Source organism: Plectropomus leopardus, chromosome 20 (assembly GCF_026936395.1).
Source record: "Plectropomus leopardus strain MGB_pleo_1.0 chromosome 20, ASM2693639v1, whole genome shotgun sequence".
NCBI lineage: Eukaryota > Metazoa > Chordata > Actinopteri > Perciformes > Serranidae > Plectropomus > Plectropomus leopardus.
This window is the reverse complement of record NC_142195.1, coordinates 27,748,919-27,772,908: the sequence shown is the minus strand read 5'-3', so window position 1 is coordinate 27,772,908 and position 23,990 is coordinate 27,748,919. Positions and strand designations below refer to the sequence as shown.

General features: G+C 39.4%; 1 protein-coding gene across 3 annotated transcripts in view; it reads left to right on the top strand.

The window, feature by feature from the left end:
* Positions 1 to 23,573, top strand: part of LOC121960324 (uncharacterized) — a 41,496-nt gene extending 17,923 nt beyond the window's left edge. Inside the window, exons 4-5 of one of the 3 annotated variants that reach the window (XR_015775169.1) lie at positions 16,887 to 17,020; positions 17,898 to 18,706. Coding sequence is in view for 1 of the 3 variants with exons in the window: in XM_042509996.2 (XP_042365930.2) it covers positions 16,887 to 17,020; positions 21,589 to 21,889 (435 nt within the window). In the remaining 2 variants the exon portion in view is untranslated. Of the gene's footprint in view, positions 1 to 5,837; positions 5,857 to 16,886; positions 17,021 to 17,897; positions 18,707 to 21,588 lie in introns of those variants that run through there. The other 2 variants (XM_042509996.2, XR_015775170.1) reach the window with 2 other exon arrangements.
* Positions 23,574 to 23,990: the final 417 nt, after the last annotated feature.

Sequence of the window (23,990 nt, the reverse complement as noted above, 5' to 3'; positions counted from 1 at the left end):
ATGGTGGCGCCAGAGGAAAACTTAAAGTATCACCAAAGGTTACCCTGAGCGGGACAAAGATGTGTAACAGATTTCAGCGTTCAGCAGCCGTCTGTGGAGTTTGAGTTGTGGGGTAAATATTGATCAGCGTATCTAATCAGAGCAGATCAGATTGATGGTAGAATGAGCAGCTAATGAAGAGTGAGTGAATTTAAAAACAAAAATTTGGCACAATGAATGGTTAAGCTTCACTTTCACTGTTTCTGGTGTTCTGTTGCTCCGTCTGTGCCCAGAGTGAGTAAATAAGATATATCAGGATTTGCGTACACACACAAAACTTGTTAGTAGGATCAAATCATTGTTGGATTTGTTCCTTTTTTAGTCAGTTTATTGACAATTAGTTAAACACAAATATTAGACTTATTTGTCAAAATGCTGTCAATTTTGACTGTACATTTACATTTAATTACTGGCTACTAGTTGCATTACTTTCACAGTAACTTACTGTATCATTTTTACAATGTTTACAATGTTTATTCATTTTTACAATGTTTTATTGAGAAATATTACAGTTACAACTGTAACATTTCACAATAAATCAATGTCAAAATGATACAGTGACACAGATGTAAAGATGCTGTGATTATTTCCAGGGTTTTACAAGTTGTAACTGCAGTATTTCACAATAAATTACCGTAAAATTATTTATTGTGAAAGTAATGCAACTGGTAATTTATTGTAAATGTGTAGTCAAACATCACTGTATCTTTTTACAGCAATTTATTGGGAAATATTACAGTTGCATCCTGTAAAATCCTGCAAATAATCAACAGTGCAACATTTGAGCCATTACTTTTCCTCTGTGTTGCGCCAGAGGAAAACAAATCCTTAAAATAAACCTCTCAAGTTTGTGTTTTTATTCAGAGAAAGCAGAAAGAGTGACACGAGGGAGGAACTTGAGGGTATTGAGATGCACCCACAGCAAACATCTGTCACCCTCCCTCCCTCCCTCGACCCGCTCGCCCTGAGCCGTAGCTGTCGCTCCCCCCGTGTACCAACCATCCATCCTCTAAGACCTCCTCAATTTGTTCACACTCTTTCATTAACAACACACGCTCACAGACGGACAGACACACAAACACTCACACATCCCCTCGCTTACCCATCAGTCCATCCGGTCCCCGAGGTGTCGGCCATCACTGTCTCTCGTAGGCGTTTCCCCAGCAACCACAGCCTCCCCCATCAGACTTGAGAGAGTGCCTTTTTTCTCAGTTTGCTTTGGTTTCTGGAGGATTACCGTGCCGGTGTTGTGTCTCGGTGTGTGCATGAGCAGAGGAGGGTACACTGGAGCATGTCACGCAATGAAAATGTAACAATGAATTACATTTTGTGTGAAACAATGCTTCTATAAAAGCTTCCTTTCATTTAAGCAAACTGCTCGTGACATTTGGCTGCCACAGGAAGCTAATTTGTCTGCAGGAAAACACAGACTGAATCCAGACCAACTCTGCATGCATACATATTTCTGGGGATCATTCGCATTATTTTACATACCAATATGCCGTGTAGTGCAGCTACTGCAAGGGATCTGTTTTGCAATCATGGATAATTCATGATCTGCACCGACATTGCATATGAAAATCCTTTTGAAGGCGGTTTGGGGCTAAGGGAAATTCCCCTTTCTTCCACTTCCCTTCACTTTGTAAAGGCCGTGCTGCTTCTGTTTCAGTGCATGTGAATTTGCACTGTGAGATAATGCTCTTTTCACTCAGGTGATCTGACTCACCTGTGATGTATCGGCTCATATCAGCTGCCTGTGTTTAACATTCCTGCTGCAGTTTCACTCAGACATGTAACGACATGAACAGTATTGACAGTTTTATAGGATTGCTTACAGACACAATCAGAGGGGTGTGTCTGTCGCTGCGTTTACACGCACACGCTAGTATCATCATCAGGAGGATTGATGTTGTGTGTTTCAGCAATGAGTTCTCTGAAATGATCGCGGATTCATGTGAAACTTCTACTCGCTCAAGAACCTGCAGGAGGAACCAAAAACATGTTTTTATTTAGGTTTAATTTGATGTCTTTGTTAGGCGACGTTTGATGTAAAATGAGTGATCATGCTTATTGATCGGCACAACAACCCAATAGCTAGAAAAAATGTTGGCATTGTTTGGGCACAAGAACCACTTGGTTATAGTTAGGAAAATAAAAAATAGCTGATTTGTGGGGCAGAGCGTGCCACTAATCCAGCAAGAAAAGAAGCAATATCCTGATGAATCGCAACCACTTTTTGAGTCTGTTTAAAAAAAAGAAAAAAAACTGATTTTCATGCCTCTATCCCTGCAGGAAAAACAGCAATGTCTTTGTAAAAAAACAAAAAAAATAAATAAATAAAAAACACTTTTCGAGCCTAAAATGCAAAACTCCCATGTTCTGCACCTTAAATGCTGCTGGAAACACAAGAATGAATCACAAAATAGCCACGAGTTATGTTGTTTGTAGGTCTCAAACAGTCTGTAGGTGTCACACCATTCAGCATCCTCTCCACCTCATATACTGCATCAGTTCTTAATGCTGATGCCATGGCGATCTTGCAGCTTTTCTGAGCTTGTAAAAAGTAGACTTTTTAGATATATGTTATTCTCATAGGACAGCCACACTACAAACATGATGATTTTATAGATTATAATCCATTGCTGTGGATTAAACTCACCAACAGGATATAAAGACGTTAAAAATGAGCACAACCTTAAACATCTACAGCAGGAAAATACCACATACACATTATTGTAGCAGTGATGGGATAGGAAAACACAGACAGGGACCGTTTTACTGCACAGTGGATACTTTAGGCACATTTTGCAGGGCTTTTACTTGTAGCCAAATATTTGCACAGTGTGGTATTTGTACTGTAACTTAAGTAAAGGGTCTCAATAATTCTTCCACCACTGACTGTAAGTGAGATGAATGCCGTGTCAGCAGTCAGTGCGTTGTTGACTCCAGGATGACCCGTGCAGGCACATGTCATCCTCTGCACGCGCCGTAATGGCGGCTAATTAATAACCACTGTCAAATCTGAAGATCTGCGCTGGAGAACTGACAGCGTTGCTCTGTGAGGACAAAGGAGGCAATCGAATTACCGTCCATTTTACTGATTTCATTTCCATGGCGGAGGCCGCGGCTTCAGTGGGTAATGGTTTCTGGCAACGATGGGGCCCTTAGTCCTGTTCAGTGGAGCTGCAACATCCCCCCAGGGTTTCATCGGCAGTTAGAGCTGTCGTTTCTTTTTCTCTCGAGGTCATTTAATGGAAAAAAAGAAAAGAAAAGTTATGCTTGTCGTTAACCTCACGCACTCTTCTTTTACGCATAGGTAATTGTACTCCGCTAAACAACGTCCTTGTGTAACTGCGTAGGTCAATCAAATGTGAAATTAGACAATTTGGTTTTCATAGAGAGATCTTTATTTAGGCTACCGATAAGCTGCGTAGTATTATTGTCAGGAAACAGGCCAGAGACCTTTAATTGGAGGGGCAGAAACTCGGGAAGACGAGGGCAGGAGGCGGAGGATGCTGCTGCAGTGTTTAAGGAGCGAGAGGCTTCTCCGGGGATAGGGTGCTTTTACTTTGAAGTGCTTGGTGGGACGTGTGCTGCACAGCCCCCAATCCTCCGTCTCTTACTGCCATGTTTGCTGATTGTGTTTTCATGGGCTGATTCTCGAAGCTTTTGGCCCAGGAGAGACGAACTCCAGGGGAATAACAAGGAGGCAGAGACGCTCCAGTGTTTTCAGGTCATGGATTGATGTTGCTGACATCAAAAACCTCTGAATCCAGTTGATACCTTGACACGCTGAGTGTGTTTTTGTGACTGTTTGATTGACAGGTCGCACTGAATTGGCTTATATGGAGCAGCCGTATCAATTCAGTGGGATAACGACCATTCACGTTGTATTTCCTCATGCTCATTTGCCCACATTAGAGGTTTCTTCTCTTGCCTTTTTGTTCAGATTATATCAAGCAAACGACAAAGAAAACATCAGTAAAACTGTATTTTTAACGATGCTTAGCAGACGTTTGACCCTCTCTAGCCATTTAAGTGATTTAGTCTTCGTCTTTGCTCACTTTAATATCCATCAAAGTTAAAACGTTATGGATGGTGTAATGAGACACAAAAATGTCATGAGATACAGGATCATTAGGTAATATGCAATGATTAAGATCAAAAACTATCAATATGATTTCTTAACCTTTTTTTAACCCTATAAACCCATTCATCATGAAACTAAGATATTTTTAATGGATTGCAATATACAGTACATATCTGTATTGTAATTTTTCAAACAGATATTGTACAAGATTTAAGGGCTTTTTTAAGTTGGTTAAAGAAAAACTAAAAATTGACCACAACCCTTTAAAACCACCATTTACCTTCCACTTAAAAAGGTCTGAATTAAAGGCTTAATAAAGGATAGTTTTCACAAATTTTTGGTCAATTTTAAGATTTTTTTTTGCCACTTAAAAATGTACGGTTAATTAAAGTAGCTAAATAAATAATTCCGTTTATTAATTATCCCCATGTTTAGCATAAACCCCGAATTTGCCCCTGAATTGACAAATTAAGGTCCTCTTTATCTATATTAAAGCCCTTTTAATTAATTATAGATTTTAGGCGTTAATACTTACTAATGTAAACTAAAATCCTTATAATTTCCTTAACACTATAAAATGGAATCCCTTAAACTATCCCTTAAAATAACAAAAAATTACCCATTAATAATGAAGTCGGATTTAAAGGGGTACTTTATGGGTTGTGTATGTATTAAAATAAATTAGAAATGACAAAATCTTTAATTCTTGATGGATTAAATTCACAGTTTGAAAGTTTAGAGAGGTTGGAACGACTTTACATAGACACACACAAAAAACGCCCTAAGGTAATATCTTAATATGTTTTTGGTCAATTTTAAGGTTTTGTTTAATCTCTTGAAAAACCTAAACCGCGTATAGCATTAAAGTACCTTAATATACTAAAACCCATCAGTTTTTCCAATAATTTCTCCTGATTCTGGTGAAGACAGGAAGCTGAAAAACAAAACAGAGCAGTGAAAGTGCTTCCTTGTTTATAAAATGCATTTATTACTTTTTGTTATAAGCCGTTCTTATAATAAATAAAATAAAGCTTTAATTGAGATATGAAATGAAGTGCTTGTAGGAAGCTGTTGTGTTTTATTTTGAAGCCAGACTCGCTGGCAGCTGCTGAGTCCATCTGATGCTTTTCTTTCAGACCCGATACTCACTCTAAACCAAATCTATCTGGACCGGCTCTGTAATGAGATGCATTAGAGTCGTGTGGCACAGAAATCCAATACTCCCAGCCATCCGCCCTCCACCAATCCACCATCAACTAGGCCACAAACTGGGCTAAATTTAGTGGAGTCTTTTGTCTCTGGCTGCTCTGAAGTCTTTTTTACTTGTGAGACTTGTCAACACGTTTAGAAATTGATGTCTTGTCAGATGATGTTCGGGCTGTTTTAAACGTGATTCCATCGATTCCTGTCTGTCTGTTATCTGTAGCTCGCGCACCCTTCCTGTTGCACCGCTTGTCACTTATTTCAATATGGCTGTTTCATGGCTAGATGATAAAGCCATTATCTAGCCCATTCAACAACTGTCACACGCCCGTCGCCGAGCGGGTAACAATTAATTTTCTCCGGTGACAAAGCCTCAGCGGCTCTCTGAATTGAGATTACATTTCTTTGTCAATTTTTATTTGAAAATGTATATTTCACAAACTGTGTGTGTGTGTGTGTGTGTGTGTTGCATCAGTTAGCTCACAATGCATTTGATTCCCCTCAGCGGGGCCTCAGAGCTGTCAGCCGCAGAGTCGGTGGGATGCTCTGGATTGTGACAAACTGCAGCAGATGACAGCTGAGAGATGACGGGGAGCGATTGTGCTGCACCGCCGGCAGACGGGAATTTACCTCTTTATATGAGCACTGCATCACGTTTCACACACACTGAAACGTGTTTATTTGATTGTGTTTCCCTACAAAGTCGTATTTCAGATCGTAAGCACTTTCCTTAATCAATTCTTGGTAAAACTAACAATCGGTTAATCGTTATTTGACAAAAAAACATAAAAACTTTGCGTATTTCAAACAACAACAAATGCGTTTTTTCCTCACACAAACTGCAGTAGGAGCAGTAACGATCGTTTTTTATAGTTTGTAACTTATTTTTAACTTATTGTATTTTAAAGTGTGTTCTATTTAAATATTTATTAGTATCTTTCTTTTTTCTTGTTTGTTTTTATCTGTATTGCCTTTACTTTTTTCACCACTTGGAGCAAAAGTAAAGCAAAGTATGTACCTGTACTGCTTGTGCATGTACAAATGGCAAAATAAACTTCTTCACTCTTAACTCACAGCAACATGTTGCATAAACTATGACAGCACTGCATAGCCTATCAATTGAGTACGTTTCCTATATTCGATTAATTCTTAACAACTGATAAATCGATTGTTGATATCATCTCTACTACAAAGCCAAACCAGTCAGTGACTGTATTTAAGACCTGAACCAGAGTTTTTGATGTTTAAAGAAGATTTTATCGAATTTAGACAGAAAACAACACAGAACATTTACATGTATGTTGCATGTATGTTTTTAATAACCTTTTCAGAAAATATAATGGGTTTTGGGAGAGTGGGTCATTAAGGGACAAAGCAGCTTTCTGAGTACTCGAAAGTTACACTTAACTTACAGAAACATGCTGCAGTAGTCCACCTTCCACCTTCTCTTCCCCTCTATCCACGAGTGAAGCATGGAGACAGAATAAAAGAAAGAGACTGAATAAAGTGCAAAATTCATAACAGGTGTTGCATAACTGGATACTGTTCTGTTATCAGACGTGATGACCAATACCGTATTGCTTAAACCTAGTTGTAACATTTAAAAAAAATTATATAAAAATATGGAGATCCTCTTTAATTCCTATGAAATATGAGCTGAAAATAATGAAAACAAAATCTTTTTACCCTGAACAAACTACTTAAAGTGCAGACGAAAACTAAAAGACCACACTTTCTTTCGCTAACGTTCCCTGAAGATTATAAAAGTGCAGCGTCTGCATTTTTTTAAGAATGATATAGATGGCAATGATTTTTTTCTGGGGTAAAATAAACAGCCTAAAAAGCTCAAAATTAATGCATACAACATCTTTATCTGTTAAGCAGTTGGCTGTAAACTTTGAACCTTTTTTTTCTCCAGTTCACTGCTTCAGTAGTACTCTTCATTTTTAGGGCGTTTTTCTGCTGATTATAACTTATGGAAATGTGGGTATAACAAAAATAAAATATCATTAACAATAATGGGATATTCTTTCAGGCGGTGTGATTTAAGCTGACTGTGATTCAAGATTATGATTTATGTGCAAAACAAACGGTTAACAATAGATGAAAACCTCCACTTTCTCATATTTCCAGGTCCTCCGAGTCCGCATGTCGACAAAAGCTGGTGGGGAGAAAACACTTTTAGTTATGAAATATGCATGGTGTATTCAGCACAAAATATGTCACCGCTATCTTCCTCCGAACTGCGTTCCATGATCTGTCTTTTATAAAAAATGCATGTGTTGTTGTGCCTAAGAAACTTTGGCGCAGCCCAACTTCAGTTCGATTAGGGAGAAATCAAAGCGGCGAGGAATAATTCATCTTCATTGAGATGCATTCGGCTTCCAAAAAAATGGACACGACGTTGAATGAAGTGGAGATCGAGTGGAGGATTCCTCTCCAGCGTGAGGACACACAAAGCACGATAAATCAAAAGTCTGTGGCACTGATCCTGAAAACACTGATAAATCAATAATTACAACACATAGCTGAGGGATAAAAAGTTTGCAAAAGAGCTTCATAAAGTAAAAACACAAACTTTACAGCATGACTGATAGATCAAACTTCAGACAGAGATGCATCTGAATGCTGCGTTTTTCCTTGAAGTGTAGATTTATGGCGTCGGAGCTGCTGAAGGCCTCGTCCTCCACCTCTCAGACTGCTATTAATCACCTACACCTGGATTAGAGATGCCTGAATTGCTATAATTAATAACCATAAACCTCTGGGAATTTTAAGCAGCCAGTCACATTTGTTTCTGGGGAGACCTTTTGACGCTGATAGACAACCACGCCGTTAAGACCCTGAGCCAGCTCCTGATTTATGCTTTCCTTTTTTTTGGCTGTTTTTTTGTACAAAACTTTGGTCAAATTTATTCCAGACATAAACGCTGAAACCAGTAAAGATCTGAGACGCACTTGTGGTGATGTCCAGTGGATGCATTTACAGTTTTAAACCTGTGAGAGGTGCTGCCAGCTACTGCACACACACGTGTGTGTGTGTGTGTGTGTGTGTGTGTGTGTGTGTGTGTGTGTGTGTGTGTGTGTGTGTGTGTGTGTGTGTGTGTGTGTGTGTGTGTGTGTGTGTGTGTTTGTAAAGCTTCTCCTTCAGTGATCACAGGACAGCGTCTGCAAAACAGAATAGTATGACAATTAAGACAATGGACCAGACAGAATGAGGCCCTCTGTGTATTCATTTATACCCCCCTCCCAACACACACACACACACACACACACACACACACACACACACACACACACACACACACAATCCTCCAACCCACAATCCCCTTTCATTTCCTTCATCTGTCTAAGTGCCTTACTGTACAATTTTCATACTCAAAGCCATTTATCTTATCTTTCTCCCAATAATCTTCTTTCAGAAAAACAAATAAAATTGCATAAATGTAAATAGATTTAAATAGAGCACAATGGCAGTTTAATAAGGGTCGCTTCATTTTTAGTTTTGAGCTGATGCACCTCATTAAACTAGAGGAACTTGAATGGATAAAAAGAGATGCATTATTTTTTCGGTCCCTACCTAAGAGGTGGATGAAACTACAATTTTAGTTTTTATAATAAAATTGACAATTATTGTCGGGTTTTAATATTTATGTTGTTGTAACTTGACTGCATTGATTGTTTACATCTCAGCTACGTATGTATCCATTTACTTGTTTTATTTCATGCTTGAAAGGTCTTTATGTAAAAAATGTGTTTTTAAAAAGCTTTACATAAAAATAATGGTCTTTAAAGTAACAAAATATCCAGCTAAAATAGAAGGAGTCTCCTTTTTTGTAAGTTTATTCTTTTATTTTTCTTGACAAGCGTTCATTGTTGGTGGATGTTTTGTTTAGGACCTGAAAAAATTGCAAAGTCCAGTGTGAAGTTGTTTGGATGAGCATTTCTCAAGAGAGCTGCGAGAGTTCTCAATCTCAGCCCGAGCCTGACGCGTCCCAACGGGTCCCGAAAAGCTCAACGACCCAGGCCAGGTTCAGGACGAAAAAATAAACTAAAAAATATGTGCCATTTGGCGGGGTCGGGTATGACTCGGGCGGTGGGAAAAAAATCCTTTTAAAAATAAATACATAAATAACAGTGAGCAGAAGTAATTCTCAATTATGCTAATTTAAAATATAAATCCAGCATATATTGCTGATATTTATTGCTCTGGCAGGGAAATACAGTGTAGAGCTGGTCCATTTTGCGCTGGAGACGCGTGGCCCCGCACAGCTGGTGTGTCTCAGGCGTTGGGAGTGCTTTTCGGGGGCTCGTGCTGGGTTGTGCGCGGGCTCAGTACAGGCAGGATTCAGGCTTAAACCCACGCGGTTCGGTTCGGGTTGTGATGTTTTCGGCCGCAGTACCAGAGAACGGGCAACTGGCCCGTTCTACTTTAGAAACCACGGGTATTTCCATATGGCGAAAGTATTGAGGACTTCATTACCACGGAAACCACCCTGTGAACGAGAGCTGAACTAGTTCAGGGAAATTGTGTTATGGGAAGACGAGTTGTTGTTTCCAGTTATCGGTGCTTTATGCATATTCTCTATAAAAGGCTCAGTCCGGTGTTATCGTGTTAGAAAAGGTCGATATTTGAAGTCAGAGTATGATCCTGGTATTTAGTGGCAGTTCAGGTTAAGATTATTTACGGTCGTGTTTTTTATTTTATTATCTACCTTTTGATCATGTCATAAAAATGCTCCCTGACAACATATTTGTTTTCTATCAAAATATCTGATCTTGCAGCACAATATCCGCCCGTAGTGTCTACAGCGTTATTAAACTTCTTAAGGTTATGTACTCACCACAGCTGGTAAAGATTTGAGAAAAAAAAAACTAAAATGCAACGAAGAGCTTTTGAAGCTTTGTGTTGTTTTGCTTCTGGCCTGTAAATATATGCATGTGCTGGCTCCCAGCCTTCCTCCTGAGACATTCATCTGGTCTACTGGCAGCTCTGGCAGCAATCACAGGAATGACCCGACCTAATGTAGCGAGGAGATCAGCAGACCACGGTGAAAATCATCCCGCACACACTCCCTCCCACACACACACACACGGAGGCAAGAACATCTGCGACAAACTAAACAAAGGACCAGAAAGCTGAACTGGATCCTCGGCACACTGAGCCAATACCCGCATGTTTGCTCACAGCCGAGCAGCTAGACATTCGCTGTACTCCAGTCCTGTTATTTTGTCTTCCTCGGCGCGGCGTTTGGGGCCCGTTCATACATTCGCCCCTCAGAAGCAGCTTTGACTTGATGGTAGGTGACTGATGCTGTGAGAAGAGCCCGGGGCAGTGTTCTTGTAAGCATTAAAATGTGTGTTTCATCATGACAGCACTCTCCCAGATGAATATTTCAGGCAGAAGGTGGGAAGGCAGCGGGATCTGGTGTTGGGAGGGAAAGTGTTGGTTAAAATGCTGCTCTGTATGGTGGCGCCGAGAGCTCAACGCAACTAAAAACACATGCAAACAGACACAACACATAAACAGCATAAATGCATGAGCTGCTCAGAGACTTCTCATGATAATGTGCATTAAGCAGGTTTCACATTACACAACTTTCAAAGTCGTCAGATCGCTGCTCAGCTTGAAGTAGTCGAGGTTTTTACACTTCACGACTGATGGCAACAGAGGGCCACACACTACGTGAAGATCTTTCACCCCAAAAAATATAGATTTATTAATGCATATGCAGATGGTCACATGGGTTTGAGGAATGATTGATTTCTTTATTTGAAGGTTTTCGTATCTGTTTGCGTCTTCTGTATTTTATTTTGTTTCCTGTATTTGCAGCATGTTTTTGTATTTGCTTTAAAATAATACCATAATATTTTGAGGCCATAATACGATTCACAATGTATCACAATATTTGGAATTTCCTTTAAACTACTATAAACTACTAAAATACCAAATTATTAGATGAACTACAATTACGAATAACATAGCTACTGACATAAAATAAAGTTACTTAAACTACTATTGGAATAAAGTTTCATAAAAATACAGTTAGAATTTGAAATAAAGTACTCTTACAGCAAATTTAAATATAATATAGCTGCAAGTAAATAAATCAAAGTGGAACCCCGGTGGTTTTATTTTGAAGGACCCGACTCGTCTCAGGCTGGAAGTGTCGATGTTTTGTTTTGGAGCTTCAGGTCAACAGTTGAATGTTTGCAGAAAATTAAAGCGTCATGGTGGTATGAAAGTTGCACTGGTGCTCCGTGGTCACAAAATGAGACTAAATAACCGCGATCGAAGTTCTGCGAAAGCGCTGCAGAAAACGATGAAATGCCGAAGCAAGTCTAATGCCTGTGACTAAAAAACAACAGTGTCAGTGTGTTGTACTGAATCCAGTGTTCACACTTGATCAAATTAATTAAAACGACCGATTAATTTATTGATTGATTTATTATCACCTTTTAGCAAAACCTAAAACGATTTTTTTAGCGTCCAGTTGCTTGTGTTTTTTTTGTAGTTCTGGCTCATACAGAATTGCAACACATTAAAGTGATATAAAATCAGGAGAAAAGATAAATAAAAATAATGACTGTGTGAGGTATTGTTGTTATTTCACCTTAAGTGCGACCTTTTGTGAAGCTTTACAATATTGAATTAGAGGATCAAGAGTTCTTTAAACAATTCATATCCATTGACATTTAGTAGGCTCTCGGGTTGCACACTGTGCCCCCGTGGAGAAAGCAATCGATGGCCTCAGCATTTCTCTGCGGACCGACGGGACTCTGCAGAACACGGAGGATGTTTGCCACACATGGCAGGATCCTGCTGCGGCGCCGCCCCTGGGAGAGCTGTGCACACAACTCTGTAGATTCACACAAGGTGAAAAGGTGGCCGAGACGCTGCTTACTCATCTATTCTGCTCACGTTTGGACCAAGAAGGCAGACAGACGAGGAGGGAAGGAGGGGGGGGGGGTACCTCCTTCGCAGCTGAACCCCCAAATGTCATGGAGGGGGCGGCACATTATTGCCATGGAAACCTCAGCCTCAGTAATATTTGATTTTGATCAGGCTCTGATGAGATCGCTCTCACCTGCTTTCTGCTCTCCAGGTGACTGGATTTCCAGTCGGGGAGCAGACTGTAGTCGTTCAGCTCTGGTGGGATTAGTTTTAACTCTGGTGATAATTGGACTGGGGAAAACAGGACTCCATCTCCATGTTTCTCCTTCCTCCTTTTTCCATATGGAGTCCTTCTTAGTGTTTAAAGGGACAGTCCACCGATTCTCAACCGCCTTTTGATAAAAAAAATGTGTGTAGTTTGTGAAGATGGACCGTCTGAAGCTGTGTTTCCGCTCAGTTCAGTTAGGTATGCATTTTTTGAGTTTCCATTGTGAAAAGTCGTGGATAGTGCCAATGGCAACGTTCCTTATCAGCTCCATTTTTGGTCACCCCTCTGCTGGAGGTACCCAACACACAGATGCGCTACTAAAAGATGGAGTAGAAACACTTCAGTCCAAGAGATTCGACACTGAAGAGCTGTGGCTGGTTTAACCAGTGTTCATACCGTGACGAGTTTTTCCTACATTAGTGAACTATAACTATGACTTAAAAGGATGTTTCTCAGCCTCTAACAGCAGCTGCAGACTGAGAAAACATTTATTTCATTCACTTCAACAACGGCCGGCAACTTTCGAGGCGGGATGTTTTCTTGTATTATTACTCAGTGAGTTGATAACGTGAATCCATCAACACACCTGAAATTTCAGCATGAAAACTGCTCCATCTGTTTTCATTGTCTCTCTTGGATGACAGACACTTTTAGTTAGTGGATCTTCAAGCGTTTGAAAACTGAATATTAATTTTGACCACATTATTTGAGCTGCTTATATTCTAGTCCTCACTAGGAAAAAACAAACAAACTTGGAGCATTGTTCATTTGCACTCGGAGCACATTGAAGCCCTGATTTTAAAGAAAGGAGTTAATGCACAAACCAGCAATTTTTAAATGTCCCATTGAGAGAGACTCTCACTGCAGCCTTTTTTGTTTGCTCTTTTTTGTTCTGAAAATGTCGGTGTGCAGCCTTGTTCTGTGGATGTAAACGGGGTACAGATGTCACTCTGACAACAAACCCGCCCATATGTAAGAGTATCGTCTGTGGTGGAAACAGATCGAGGGTCGAGATACATGTTCGTTTCTTTTGGTCTCAAGGTTATTATACCGAAAGCTTTCAATGGAAACACGGCTTAACCAGAGCCTAGATCTCCTTCTCGCACCCCAGCGAAACGCTGCCTGATGACACAGATTTAGGCAAAGCACATCATCCGGTGGAGTTTCGCTGGCTCTTGGAGCTGTTGCTCGAACTACAGGCTGTATTTCCGCATTTTTGTATTGACCCCCACTCATGCCATCACCGCAGACACACAGAGTGAAAAGCTGGATCAAACAGTAAAACTGGGCAGTGCTTACTGAAGCTAAATCAAGATTGTTACTGCACTGCTTATTTATCACCTAAAAGTGTTTTTAGAAACATATTTTAGTGCCATGTTTAGCTGTATTAGCAAGAGTATTTGGACAGGAAGTGGGCACCATGCTGCTTCCTGCTCCCTGTAAATGACTGAAAAAACCTGAGATCAAATGGTAAATCGAAGCAGTGCTGACTGAATATAAACAAAGATTCTGTTGCCAATTTCTCACCTCAAATGTTTTTAATTTTCTGCTTAACTGTAATACAAAACAGTTTTTTGCTGGTTGGCCACCATTGTTACACATATGAGTTATCACCAGCAGGAGCGCTATTGGTCCGGTACAGTGCAGTGCATTCTGGGAGTTGTAGGGTTTCTATCCCTTGAATTAAAGCATCTTTTTTTCCAACATTCACTGGTCATGTAATTTTAAAAGTATTTGCATCTTTCTACTGCATAGACGTCCCAGTTTTATTAAAATTGCATCTTTCCACCAGCAATATGCTTCTTTAAGTTTCTGTAAAAGCATCTCTCCATGCTGAAATACCCGCTCATGGCACATAGACATATTGTGCAATCAGGGCTCAAATGTGCTACTAAATTACATCATTTCCACAAAACAACACACCTGAGTCACGGACAACATCAAGATTACTGTATCTAATACTGCGCCGGCCCAACTGCCTGCAATATGAACCCTTCTGTCTAGACACCCATTACCCGCCTGCACCTAAAACAGTGGAATCAATACCATCGCAGGGAGTCATAATGGCCCAATTACTGTTTGTAGGTTTGTCAATGCCGCGTCTCAGAGGACGCTTGCAAAAGGCCACACCGACACACTGTGTGCAGGAGTAATGCCATACATTTGTAATAATGTGTGTGTGTGTGTGTGTGTGTGTGTGTGTTGGATTGTATATTCTAGGCTGCACTGCTGTGACATTTAAGAGAAACAGGTGACCGCTGCTGTGTGTTCAGACTGTTGTGGTTTGAAACAAGAGCATAAACTGCTCAGTTTGGTGCACTGGGATATGTGATAAGAAAGATATTTTATTTTTATTGTCCGTAAATTATCTAATTTTTCTTAAAGGGACAGTTCATTCATTTATTTTATTTTTATTTGCACTGTTCTTTCCACTTCTATTGTAAATTTCTAAATTTCTTCTATTGTAAATTTCTAAATTTCTATTTCATATTTCTTTTATATTTGCTACACGTTAGGCATTCTGTGGACAGCAAAGTAAGAATTTCATTGTACAGGGAAACATATTTCCATACTGTGCATATGACAATAAACACTTTGAATCTTGAATTGAATCTTGAGTTCACCCCAAAATCAAAAACACATATTTCCCCTTTCACCTGTAGTACTATTTATTAATCCAGATAGTTTTGTTATGAGTTGCTGAGCGTTGGAGGTTTTGGTCATATAAACGTCTGTCTTATAAACGGTATAATGGAGCTAAATAATACTAATACTCGGCTTGTGGTGCTCAAAGTGCCAAAAAATGCATTTGAAAAACTCAACCGCAATGTCTCTTTTCAGGAATCACGACCCAGTTACTGAAGATAATCCACAGACCTTGCTGTAAGCAGTTTCATGTAGGAACTATTTTCTTTTTAGCAAAATACACCCGCCAACTGCTCAGGAGGAAACGTGCATCTACTCATGGATGAGAGGCTCATACTCACGACAGCACAACATGTAAACATTAATGGTGTCCTCCTCCGCTGAGCTGTGTGAAGTAGCAGCAGATGCACGCTTCCTTCTGCACGGTGATTTGGTTGGTTTGTCTTAAAAGAAAAAACTTCATAAATGAAACTGCTCACGCAGTCTGCTCTCACTTTAAACTCATCAGATACCACAGCTTTGTCAGCAGCTCTCCACAGCAGACACCCATGCACGAAGGCACCATTCCTGGCCGTATCATGCGCACCAGGCAGCGGCAATTTGGGATAACTGCCAGCATCCACCATAGTGTAAACAGTAAAGTCTTCATGTATGAATGGGTCAAACATACTCCGGACTTTCTCCAGGGAACCTGCTGTTCACTTCCTGTGTGAAACCAAAAGTCAATATTGAGTTTTTTTAACAACTAAATGTAGCATGTTACATGATATATGTCAAGTGAATAATTTTACATGAGACATGTGACGTTTAACTAGTCACCTTAGTAACAAACATACTTATTTTAAGCCAAAATACGGTCTTTTATCTAAGGAGTTTTGTTACCTAAACTATTTTTTTTCCTAAATCACAGATTTTGGTGCCTAACTCTAAGGAGGCAAACCTAAAAACAGGTGTTTTACCTACATTGTAATTTTATTTAGAAAATGACCATATACATGTAACGAGCAGAAAGTACATTTACTGTGAAAAGTATCTTGAAAAGACGCAGTGAATGTCATAAGTGTAAAGTGACACATCGTCCCTGAACATCCGCAACTGACGCAGGAAGCTACACAGTGCTTCATATTGTGACTTGAAGGTCCACTGACAAAGCGCCGTTATTTGACGAGTTCGAATGAGAGCCTGTTTGCTCAAAGTCTGCAGATCCTCTTAAGTAAATGTATGTTTTTTGGTGCTTTGAGCACCATAAGCTCAGTGCCATATAGTTGCATTATATTGGCAAGAAAGCGAACATCTCTACGGGCGATATCTCCAATACTCTGCAACTCAAGGCAAAAAAATCTAGATTAATACATGGCACTACAAGTAAGAGAACCAACTCTTTGTCATCCTCAAATTTTGAGTATCTGTATCAGATTGACTCATTCTGAATTGACTGGATTTATTGATTTGCTGATCTCATGCTGAATAAGCAGCTGTGACTCACGCACACACACACACACACACCCACACACACACACACACACACACACACACACACACACACACACACACACACACACACACACACACACACACACACACACACACACACACACACTGATGGTCATACCTTGTTGTACAGCGACTCTGGAGGTCGATGTGAATGAGAGTCACTCTAATAATGCACCAGTGAGTTATTTTGCGTTGTGCAGTGCTATCAATAAACGTGTGTCTCTCTGTGTGTTTCTGCCTTTTTTGTATCAGAGCTTTCCTGCCCTCCATCCCTCATCAGGACCTCGGTCTCCTTCACCTCCTCCTCCTCTCGCTCCTCCTCCTCCTCCTCCTGCCTGTGAAGAATGGCTTCATATGAACTACATAAATCAGCAGCAGCTGAACAGGTACACACCTCTGAATGATACTGTCAGTGGCTAAAGGTGAAATGGATGTAAAAAAACTAAACAGGTTTACACTAAGCAATGGTGGGAGGTAAGTATATTTACTTGTGTACTGTTTTTAGGTACTTTATAGTTGTACTCGATTGTATTTCAGACGAAAATGTTATCCTTTTTCCTGATTATTTGAAAGCTGTAGTTACTCATTTAGTTACAACATTTTACAATAGACATTTCACACAGGGTTCCTGCAGAGCCTAAACAGGTCTTTAGATGTCTAAAATTCAAATAGGCTATTTAAATATTAGGCCTTAAAGGGCCTTCAGGACTTTCAGGATTTTAGCATGTTTCTAGGATTTAAGGATATTTCAAGGATTTAAGGATGTTTCTCAGATTTTAAGACACTTCTCTGGATTTTAGGACATTTCACATTTCTAGGACTTTAGGACATTTCTTGGATTTTGGGACGTTTCTATTACTTTAGACTTCATTTTTTCAAGATTTTAGATGGTTCTTAGATTTAAGGACATTTGTAGGATTTTAGGACATTCAGGACTTAGCTAGGACCTGTTGGGGCTGTGGGGGATCCTCCACTGGCTCTTTTTTTAATAAACAATCTCTATTTTGATGCTGTTTTTTGCACACTGGCACTTTACGTAAATACAAAAACAATTCTCCGTGTGAATCACTTTAATTTTGTGAACTGGAGAATGGTTAATCACAAATATTTCACATCGGCACTTTCAGAAACAGCTTAATTATCTATATTTAAATAACTGTTGAAGGCTCAAAGAGGTAACAGAGACCATGTACTTTCACACTGTTGTTTTGGTACTTTTACTGAAGTAAAGGATCTGAATACTTCCTCCACCCCTGCTCTCAGGTATCTCACCTGTATTTGAGTGACAGCAAAGGTTGTGCTGATGTAAAAGATCCGACATGAGTCACCCTCCCACCCCGCCGTCCTCTCTCCGGAGGTCTGCGTCACGCTGAGGACAGGGGAATTGAAGAGGCAGGCTTTAAGAGGCTTCTTTTCGGGACCATTAGTCAAAGGCGGGGACACTATCAAGGCTTTGATTACAATGGTGTGGAGTATTCCCCCGGGCTCCTCTCTTCTTCATTCATATTCTGCTCTTTAAACATCCCATTCATCAATTACCACCACTGCGGCACCACATGGCCGCCATTGTTCACTGGGACTCACACACCGGGTGCACACACATTATGCAGAGTGCGCACAAACACCCCCAAACATATAAAGTCCATTATCATAAACATGCACAGATGCACACATAGATACATGTAATGATGTAGCTGGCTGGTGTCCTCACACAAAGACGCTGATGTGGATCTGGAGAGCGTGCAGGATTCTCCTGTCTGTGACCGGAAAGCGTTTGATACCTTAGTAAAGGGAATAGAGCCATGCTTTACATGGTTAGCATCGTCATGGAAAACCTGGAAAAGTCACTGAAATTCTCAATAACCTTTTCGGGGCCTGGAAAAGTTGTTTGTATTAGTAAAAATCGTTGAAAGTTTTGTGGAATTTTGTTGTGTGTTATGAAATTCTTACCGTAATCTTTCTACACAATGCAAATCTATTTTCTGTTACTATCGACATAACGCAGCTCTAATATGCGCTGATGTGACGTTTTGTTTATTATTATGTCTGTTTCTCAATGCCAGCTATCTAAAATTCTGTTTAAGCTTGAATCTGATGTAAAAAAAAAAACAAATATTGTGGGTTCTTGAAAAATCAAGGAAAAGTTTTGAAATTTTGTCCATAGAAACATGTGCAAGCTCTCTTTTTCACCTTTTATAGCCATGGTAGAGGCTTGGCTCCTGGACAGGAATAGGTTTTTGGTACCTTTCTGGCGTGGCGTGGCGTGGCGAGGCGTGGCGTGGCGTGGCGTGGCGTGGCGTGGCGTGGCGAGGCGTGGCGAGGCGTGGCGTGGCGTGGCGTGGTGTGGAGTTTTGGTCTCCAGATATGTAACAAAGAACGGTTTAAACAATCCTTCCTTCCATTTGCAGAAAGACTCTTTCTCGCTCGCCTCTGTGTGGCAGCTGAACTCACCTTCTGCACTGGACTCACTGATCGTCGTCTCTGTTGCACATCTGCACTTTACTGTGTTTGCACATTTATCTGCACATTTTTTATTTTATTGCTCTTTTTAATCTTTTTTTGTTTGTTTTCTGTACGTACTGTACATATCTTTATTATTATTATTGTTGTTATTTTCTTTTATTCTATTTTATTCTATGCTAAGTGCCTCCCTTTGTATATATATTTGCATTATTTTGCGTTTTTACCGAACATTTTACCCAGTTGCTGCTCTCTTATTTGCTGCTGTAACAAAACAGTTTCCCTCACTGGATTAAAAAGTATTTTTATTCTATTCTATATTGCTGCATTTATGCTGCTGCAATTCGAGGGCAGCTGCTTAGAGCAGGAGAAACCGTAAGACACCGAAATAATTTCTGCTCAAAAGTGGTGAATATACAGATAGAGTCTCCGGCTTTTGTTTGATATCAGGTTCTCCAAAAAAAGGTTGTTGCACATTTCAGATCTGTAGTTAACTTGTTTACTAAATTATGTAAATGTAACTGTCACATGGAAAGTTGAGTCGGGTACAGCCCTAAAAAGAAACAATCTTTCGCCAACAAATGTGCCTTCGTTGCTTCCATGAGCCTTTTGTTGAACGGCGAAATCCCCAAATGCAGTAGCTAACGTTGTGTGGTTTTTAGAGCGCCTGCATGCACCTTTTTCTTTCACCTCACACACCTCTCCCTCTGCCGCCCCGTTCTTCTCTCCCACAACCCCCGTTGAGAGAGACGCCTCAGTTTAAAATCCTCAGGGCTCGATGGATAGAAGGAGGAAGACAAACTAAAGGTAGTAGTCAAGAGAAAATCATCACTGTGGTGTGCAGTTTGGGTCCAGATGGAGAATAAAATGCCTGAGTTGCTGGCAGCTTGAGAAGTAATTACAGTCATTTAGCTGAGCTGCATATAGACTGCATGTAAACACACACATATGCACACAGGTGGTGATATATATAGTTCACATGAATAATGGATAAACCAACACACGAACGCTGCATACCAACGAGCGGGAAACGACGATAAACTTCCACCGTTTCTGTAGTTTTAAAATGTGTTTGCTGTTTGCTGCAGGTAGTTTAAAGTAGTTTTTTTGGAGCTTTTATACTAAAACTGCTTCCTGCTGTGCCTGAAAACAACACCAAGACACGGTGAGATTGAACCAAAACAGAAAAGGTTTCAGCGACACACCAGTCAGGTTTCCATCCAGGTGCAAATTTTATCTGAATTTACAGAAAAATGAGCGAGAGAAAATTTAAATGAATGCTTTTATCTATGCACTGCCATTACACCAATATTAGGAGTGGATCGTATCAAAATCAACAGCTGGAGGCACTAATTCTCCTGTCAGTAGCCATTATATCATTGCAGAGAAGGTTGCAACGAGATGATGTCATTTCAAGAGCATCTAAAACTGTCAAACAATGATGCATTTTTTTTGCAAATTTTCTGTGTTTTTACTGCATAAATTGAAAATGTGCATAAAAACATCTGGATGGGTTTGCACTTGATGAGTTGGGAAGCTGCAGAACGAGGTGATTATTATCTGTATTATCATTATTACCACACGATAAATGAGAGATAAGTAGGACTGCGTTGACCAAAACTGTGATTTTACCTCGCTGAACACAGGAGTTGCTGTTGTGCTGCTGCTTCCATCATTTAGTTTGTTAACTTAAAAACAAATGACCCCAAATTAGCAAGAAATTCATTTAAAAAAAAAAAAGAAAATTAGCCAAACAACGACAATAATAGCAAAAAAACAAAAACAAGAAAATGATTTAAAAATTCTGCAAAATAATGGTTTTCTACTGATTTTTCAGCTTTTATTTTTAATTATAATTTTTACCAATTTCTTGCACTTTGCAGGACATTTCTTGCTAAGTTGCGTCTTGCATTTTTCTCCACGTTTCCTAAAGAAATGTGCTCAGTTAGTTCAAAGGTTTAAATACTTGTGAAATGTGTCTGAATGCAGCACAAGTGAAGTGATTTTAGTCCAGATTTCAGAGGGTTAAAAGCGTAGTTTGTTTTCACTTAAGTCTCACACTAACACTGACTTACTGATGTAGACCAGCAGCTTCTGAGTCCAGTGAGGTAAAATGAGTATTTCTGTCAATGCAGTCTGGCCTTGAAGAGAACACAGATACGTTTCATTTTTGGTTCTCTTCTCCGTTAGAAAGTGCCGTCTGTTTGGGACGTGCTGGAAAAGAGACCTGGATTATATTGCAGAAGTTGTGTGAGGGTTTAAATTGATGTTTATAGTTTGTTTTATAGTTTCGCTGCTTACGACTTCAGTTTAACTTTAGTTTTCTATGTTTTTGGATTCTTTGTTCACCGTGGAGGTATTTGATAAAAGTTTTCTTCACAAATTCAACATAAAACGTGTTAAGTAACTGACATACAAACAGTCAACTCTTAAAGTTAATCCTCACAAAGCTGCCTCTTGTCAACACACTTCATCTGTTTCTTGTCCTCCGCAGGTCTTTTATTGTATTTCCATTCATCAAACCGTCACCGTACGACCATCAGATCTTCCACTGCTTCCTGCCTGAATCAGCTTTCAGCCCGTCATCCTCTCCTGTCTGTCACAGCCTCCCCTGCACCTTTCATCCGCTCTGTCCTTCATCTTTTTGTTCCCATGGTGCCTCATTGCTCTGTTTGTTTGCTCCCTGCGATGTTCAGGTGGGTCGGACCCTCGGCGAGTCTCGGCAGAGCTCTGCGGAGGTTTGTCTGTGCAGCAGAGATAAGGTTTTAAGGGTCAGGACTAATTTTGAGTCCTAACACAGAGGCTGCGTTTGAGTGAGTGAGAGGTCAAACACGGCAGATACGTCCACTACAACTATAAAGCCACTCCTAATATAAATATACATTTCATTGTCGTCCGTCGTTTATTAAATCCTGCCTTTATAGCATCTATAGAGGACACAAAAGAACAAATGATCACACAAAGAAATGGATTTAAACAAATCACAAAACACATTATTTTTTTACAGGGACAATGCTCATTAAGATAGGAATTTTAATATAATCAAACCCTATTTTTGACCCTTTTTAAAAATAATTTTGATAACTTTGAATCATGAACGAAATAGGCAGGGATAAAAATCACTTTACAAGTGAACAGACCATAGTATAGTTTTATTTCTTACATTTTTCTGCTCTGTTTGTCTGTATAAATAGCAGGAAAAAAATCCTAACATTGAAATTTTTAAGAATAATTTTTGAATGATTTTCATTATTGTCAAAAATGTTGATTTATTGATGCATGTAAATTGAAAATAAGAAAATTGAATGAAAAATGACAAATTCCAAGTCAAAAGCCCAGAATGACAGAAATAATACAAGTCATGCTTTTGTGCTTTGATGGCTGTGGGATCAAAAATGTCAGTTTGAATGGGTTTCAATGGCATTTTTGACTGAATGTAACTGTTTAGTTTCCACAGTGTATTTTAGACTTATTGTAGGAGCTGAGCTGGAAATTCAGATGATTAAACAAAAAAACACAATCCCGCCAAAATGTATGCATGAACACAGAAAAAATTCTCAAAAAATGAAGAATAAAAAGCGTGTGAAATGCACCAAACAGGCCCTAAAGGTTAAAGAGTTTATTCAGTGCAAGAAAAAAGGTGAAATTTTTCAACATCTTTAATTTATCACAAACATTCAACATCAACACGTTTGGAAAAACATGGTTTTCACATGAAAAAAGCGCAATAGGACAATATTTCCCGCCAAAACGCTGTAAAGTAAAAGAATAAGACTATAAAATGAAAATAAGAGCGTCCAGGCTCAAATCCACCACATTTCTCTTTGATGCCGCCGCTGCAGACCTCAAGTTCACGTCGAGTGTCCGATGTCGAGAGACTCTGTGGGGTTTGAGTCACTCACCAGGCAGAGTTTCATCTTTCTGTCTTCCTCCTGTCACCTTTGTCTCTGTCTCAGTCCTGCACGTCTCTGACAAGCTGACACCAAAGCCTCGTTTCATCGCGGCTCCTCGAGCTGCGGATGACACTTCAGTCAGGTAGAGAAACATGCAGTGAGTGACACGTTTCTGCTGACGAACAGACGGAGACGGTTTCTACATGATATCTCATCCCGAGGCAGAGATACAGAGATCTGGCAAGAAAAATGCTGTGAACCGTGCTGGGAAAGTACATGTACTCAAATACTGTACCAAAGTACAAATTTGAGGTGGTAGTACTTTTAATTTTATGCACTTTTCTACTTCTACTCCACTACGTCTCAGAGGAAAATATTGTACTTTTTACTCCTCTAAATGTATTTAACAGTTTTATTTACTTTATTAATGGATTTTTTTGCATATAAACATAAAAATGATATTCTGTTTTAAATTGAACTACCCAGCAGTTCATTCAAATATAGCTGAAACGATAGATTAATTAACCCTTAAAATTAACTTGATTTCTTCAGAACATGAAAAGAAGGTGATATGCCACTTAAGAAGAAATGAGCCAAAAATACAACAAAATTAGTAAAATAAAAAAAAAATTATTATTTTAAAATCTCCAGTATAATCAATAAATTAGTCGTTAGATTTGTCGCCTTATTGAAAAAATAATTGGTAGATTAATCGAGAGAGAAAAATTGATAGGTGCAGCCCTATACAAAATGTTTTAAAAAATATATATATATATATATATATATATATATATATATATATATATATATATATATATATATATATAAAAGACTTTTGTCTCTACTGTGACTCCTTCGCTTTGCCTCATATTTTGCTTTTGAATCGGGATGTTGTGTAAAAGCTCTACGTGGGCTTCAGTATCTTTCTGTATTTTTCAGTGAAGCCTCTTCACAGGTTTATTTCACGGCCACACACCCACACACACACACACACACACACACA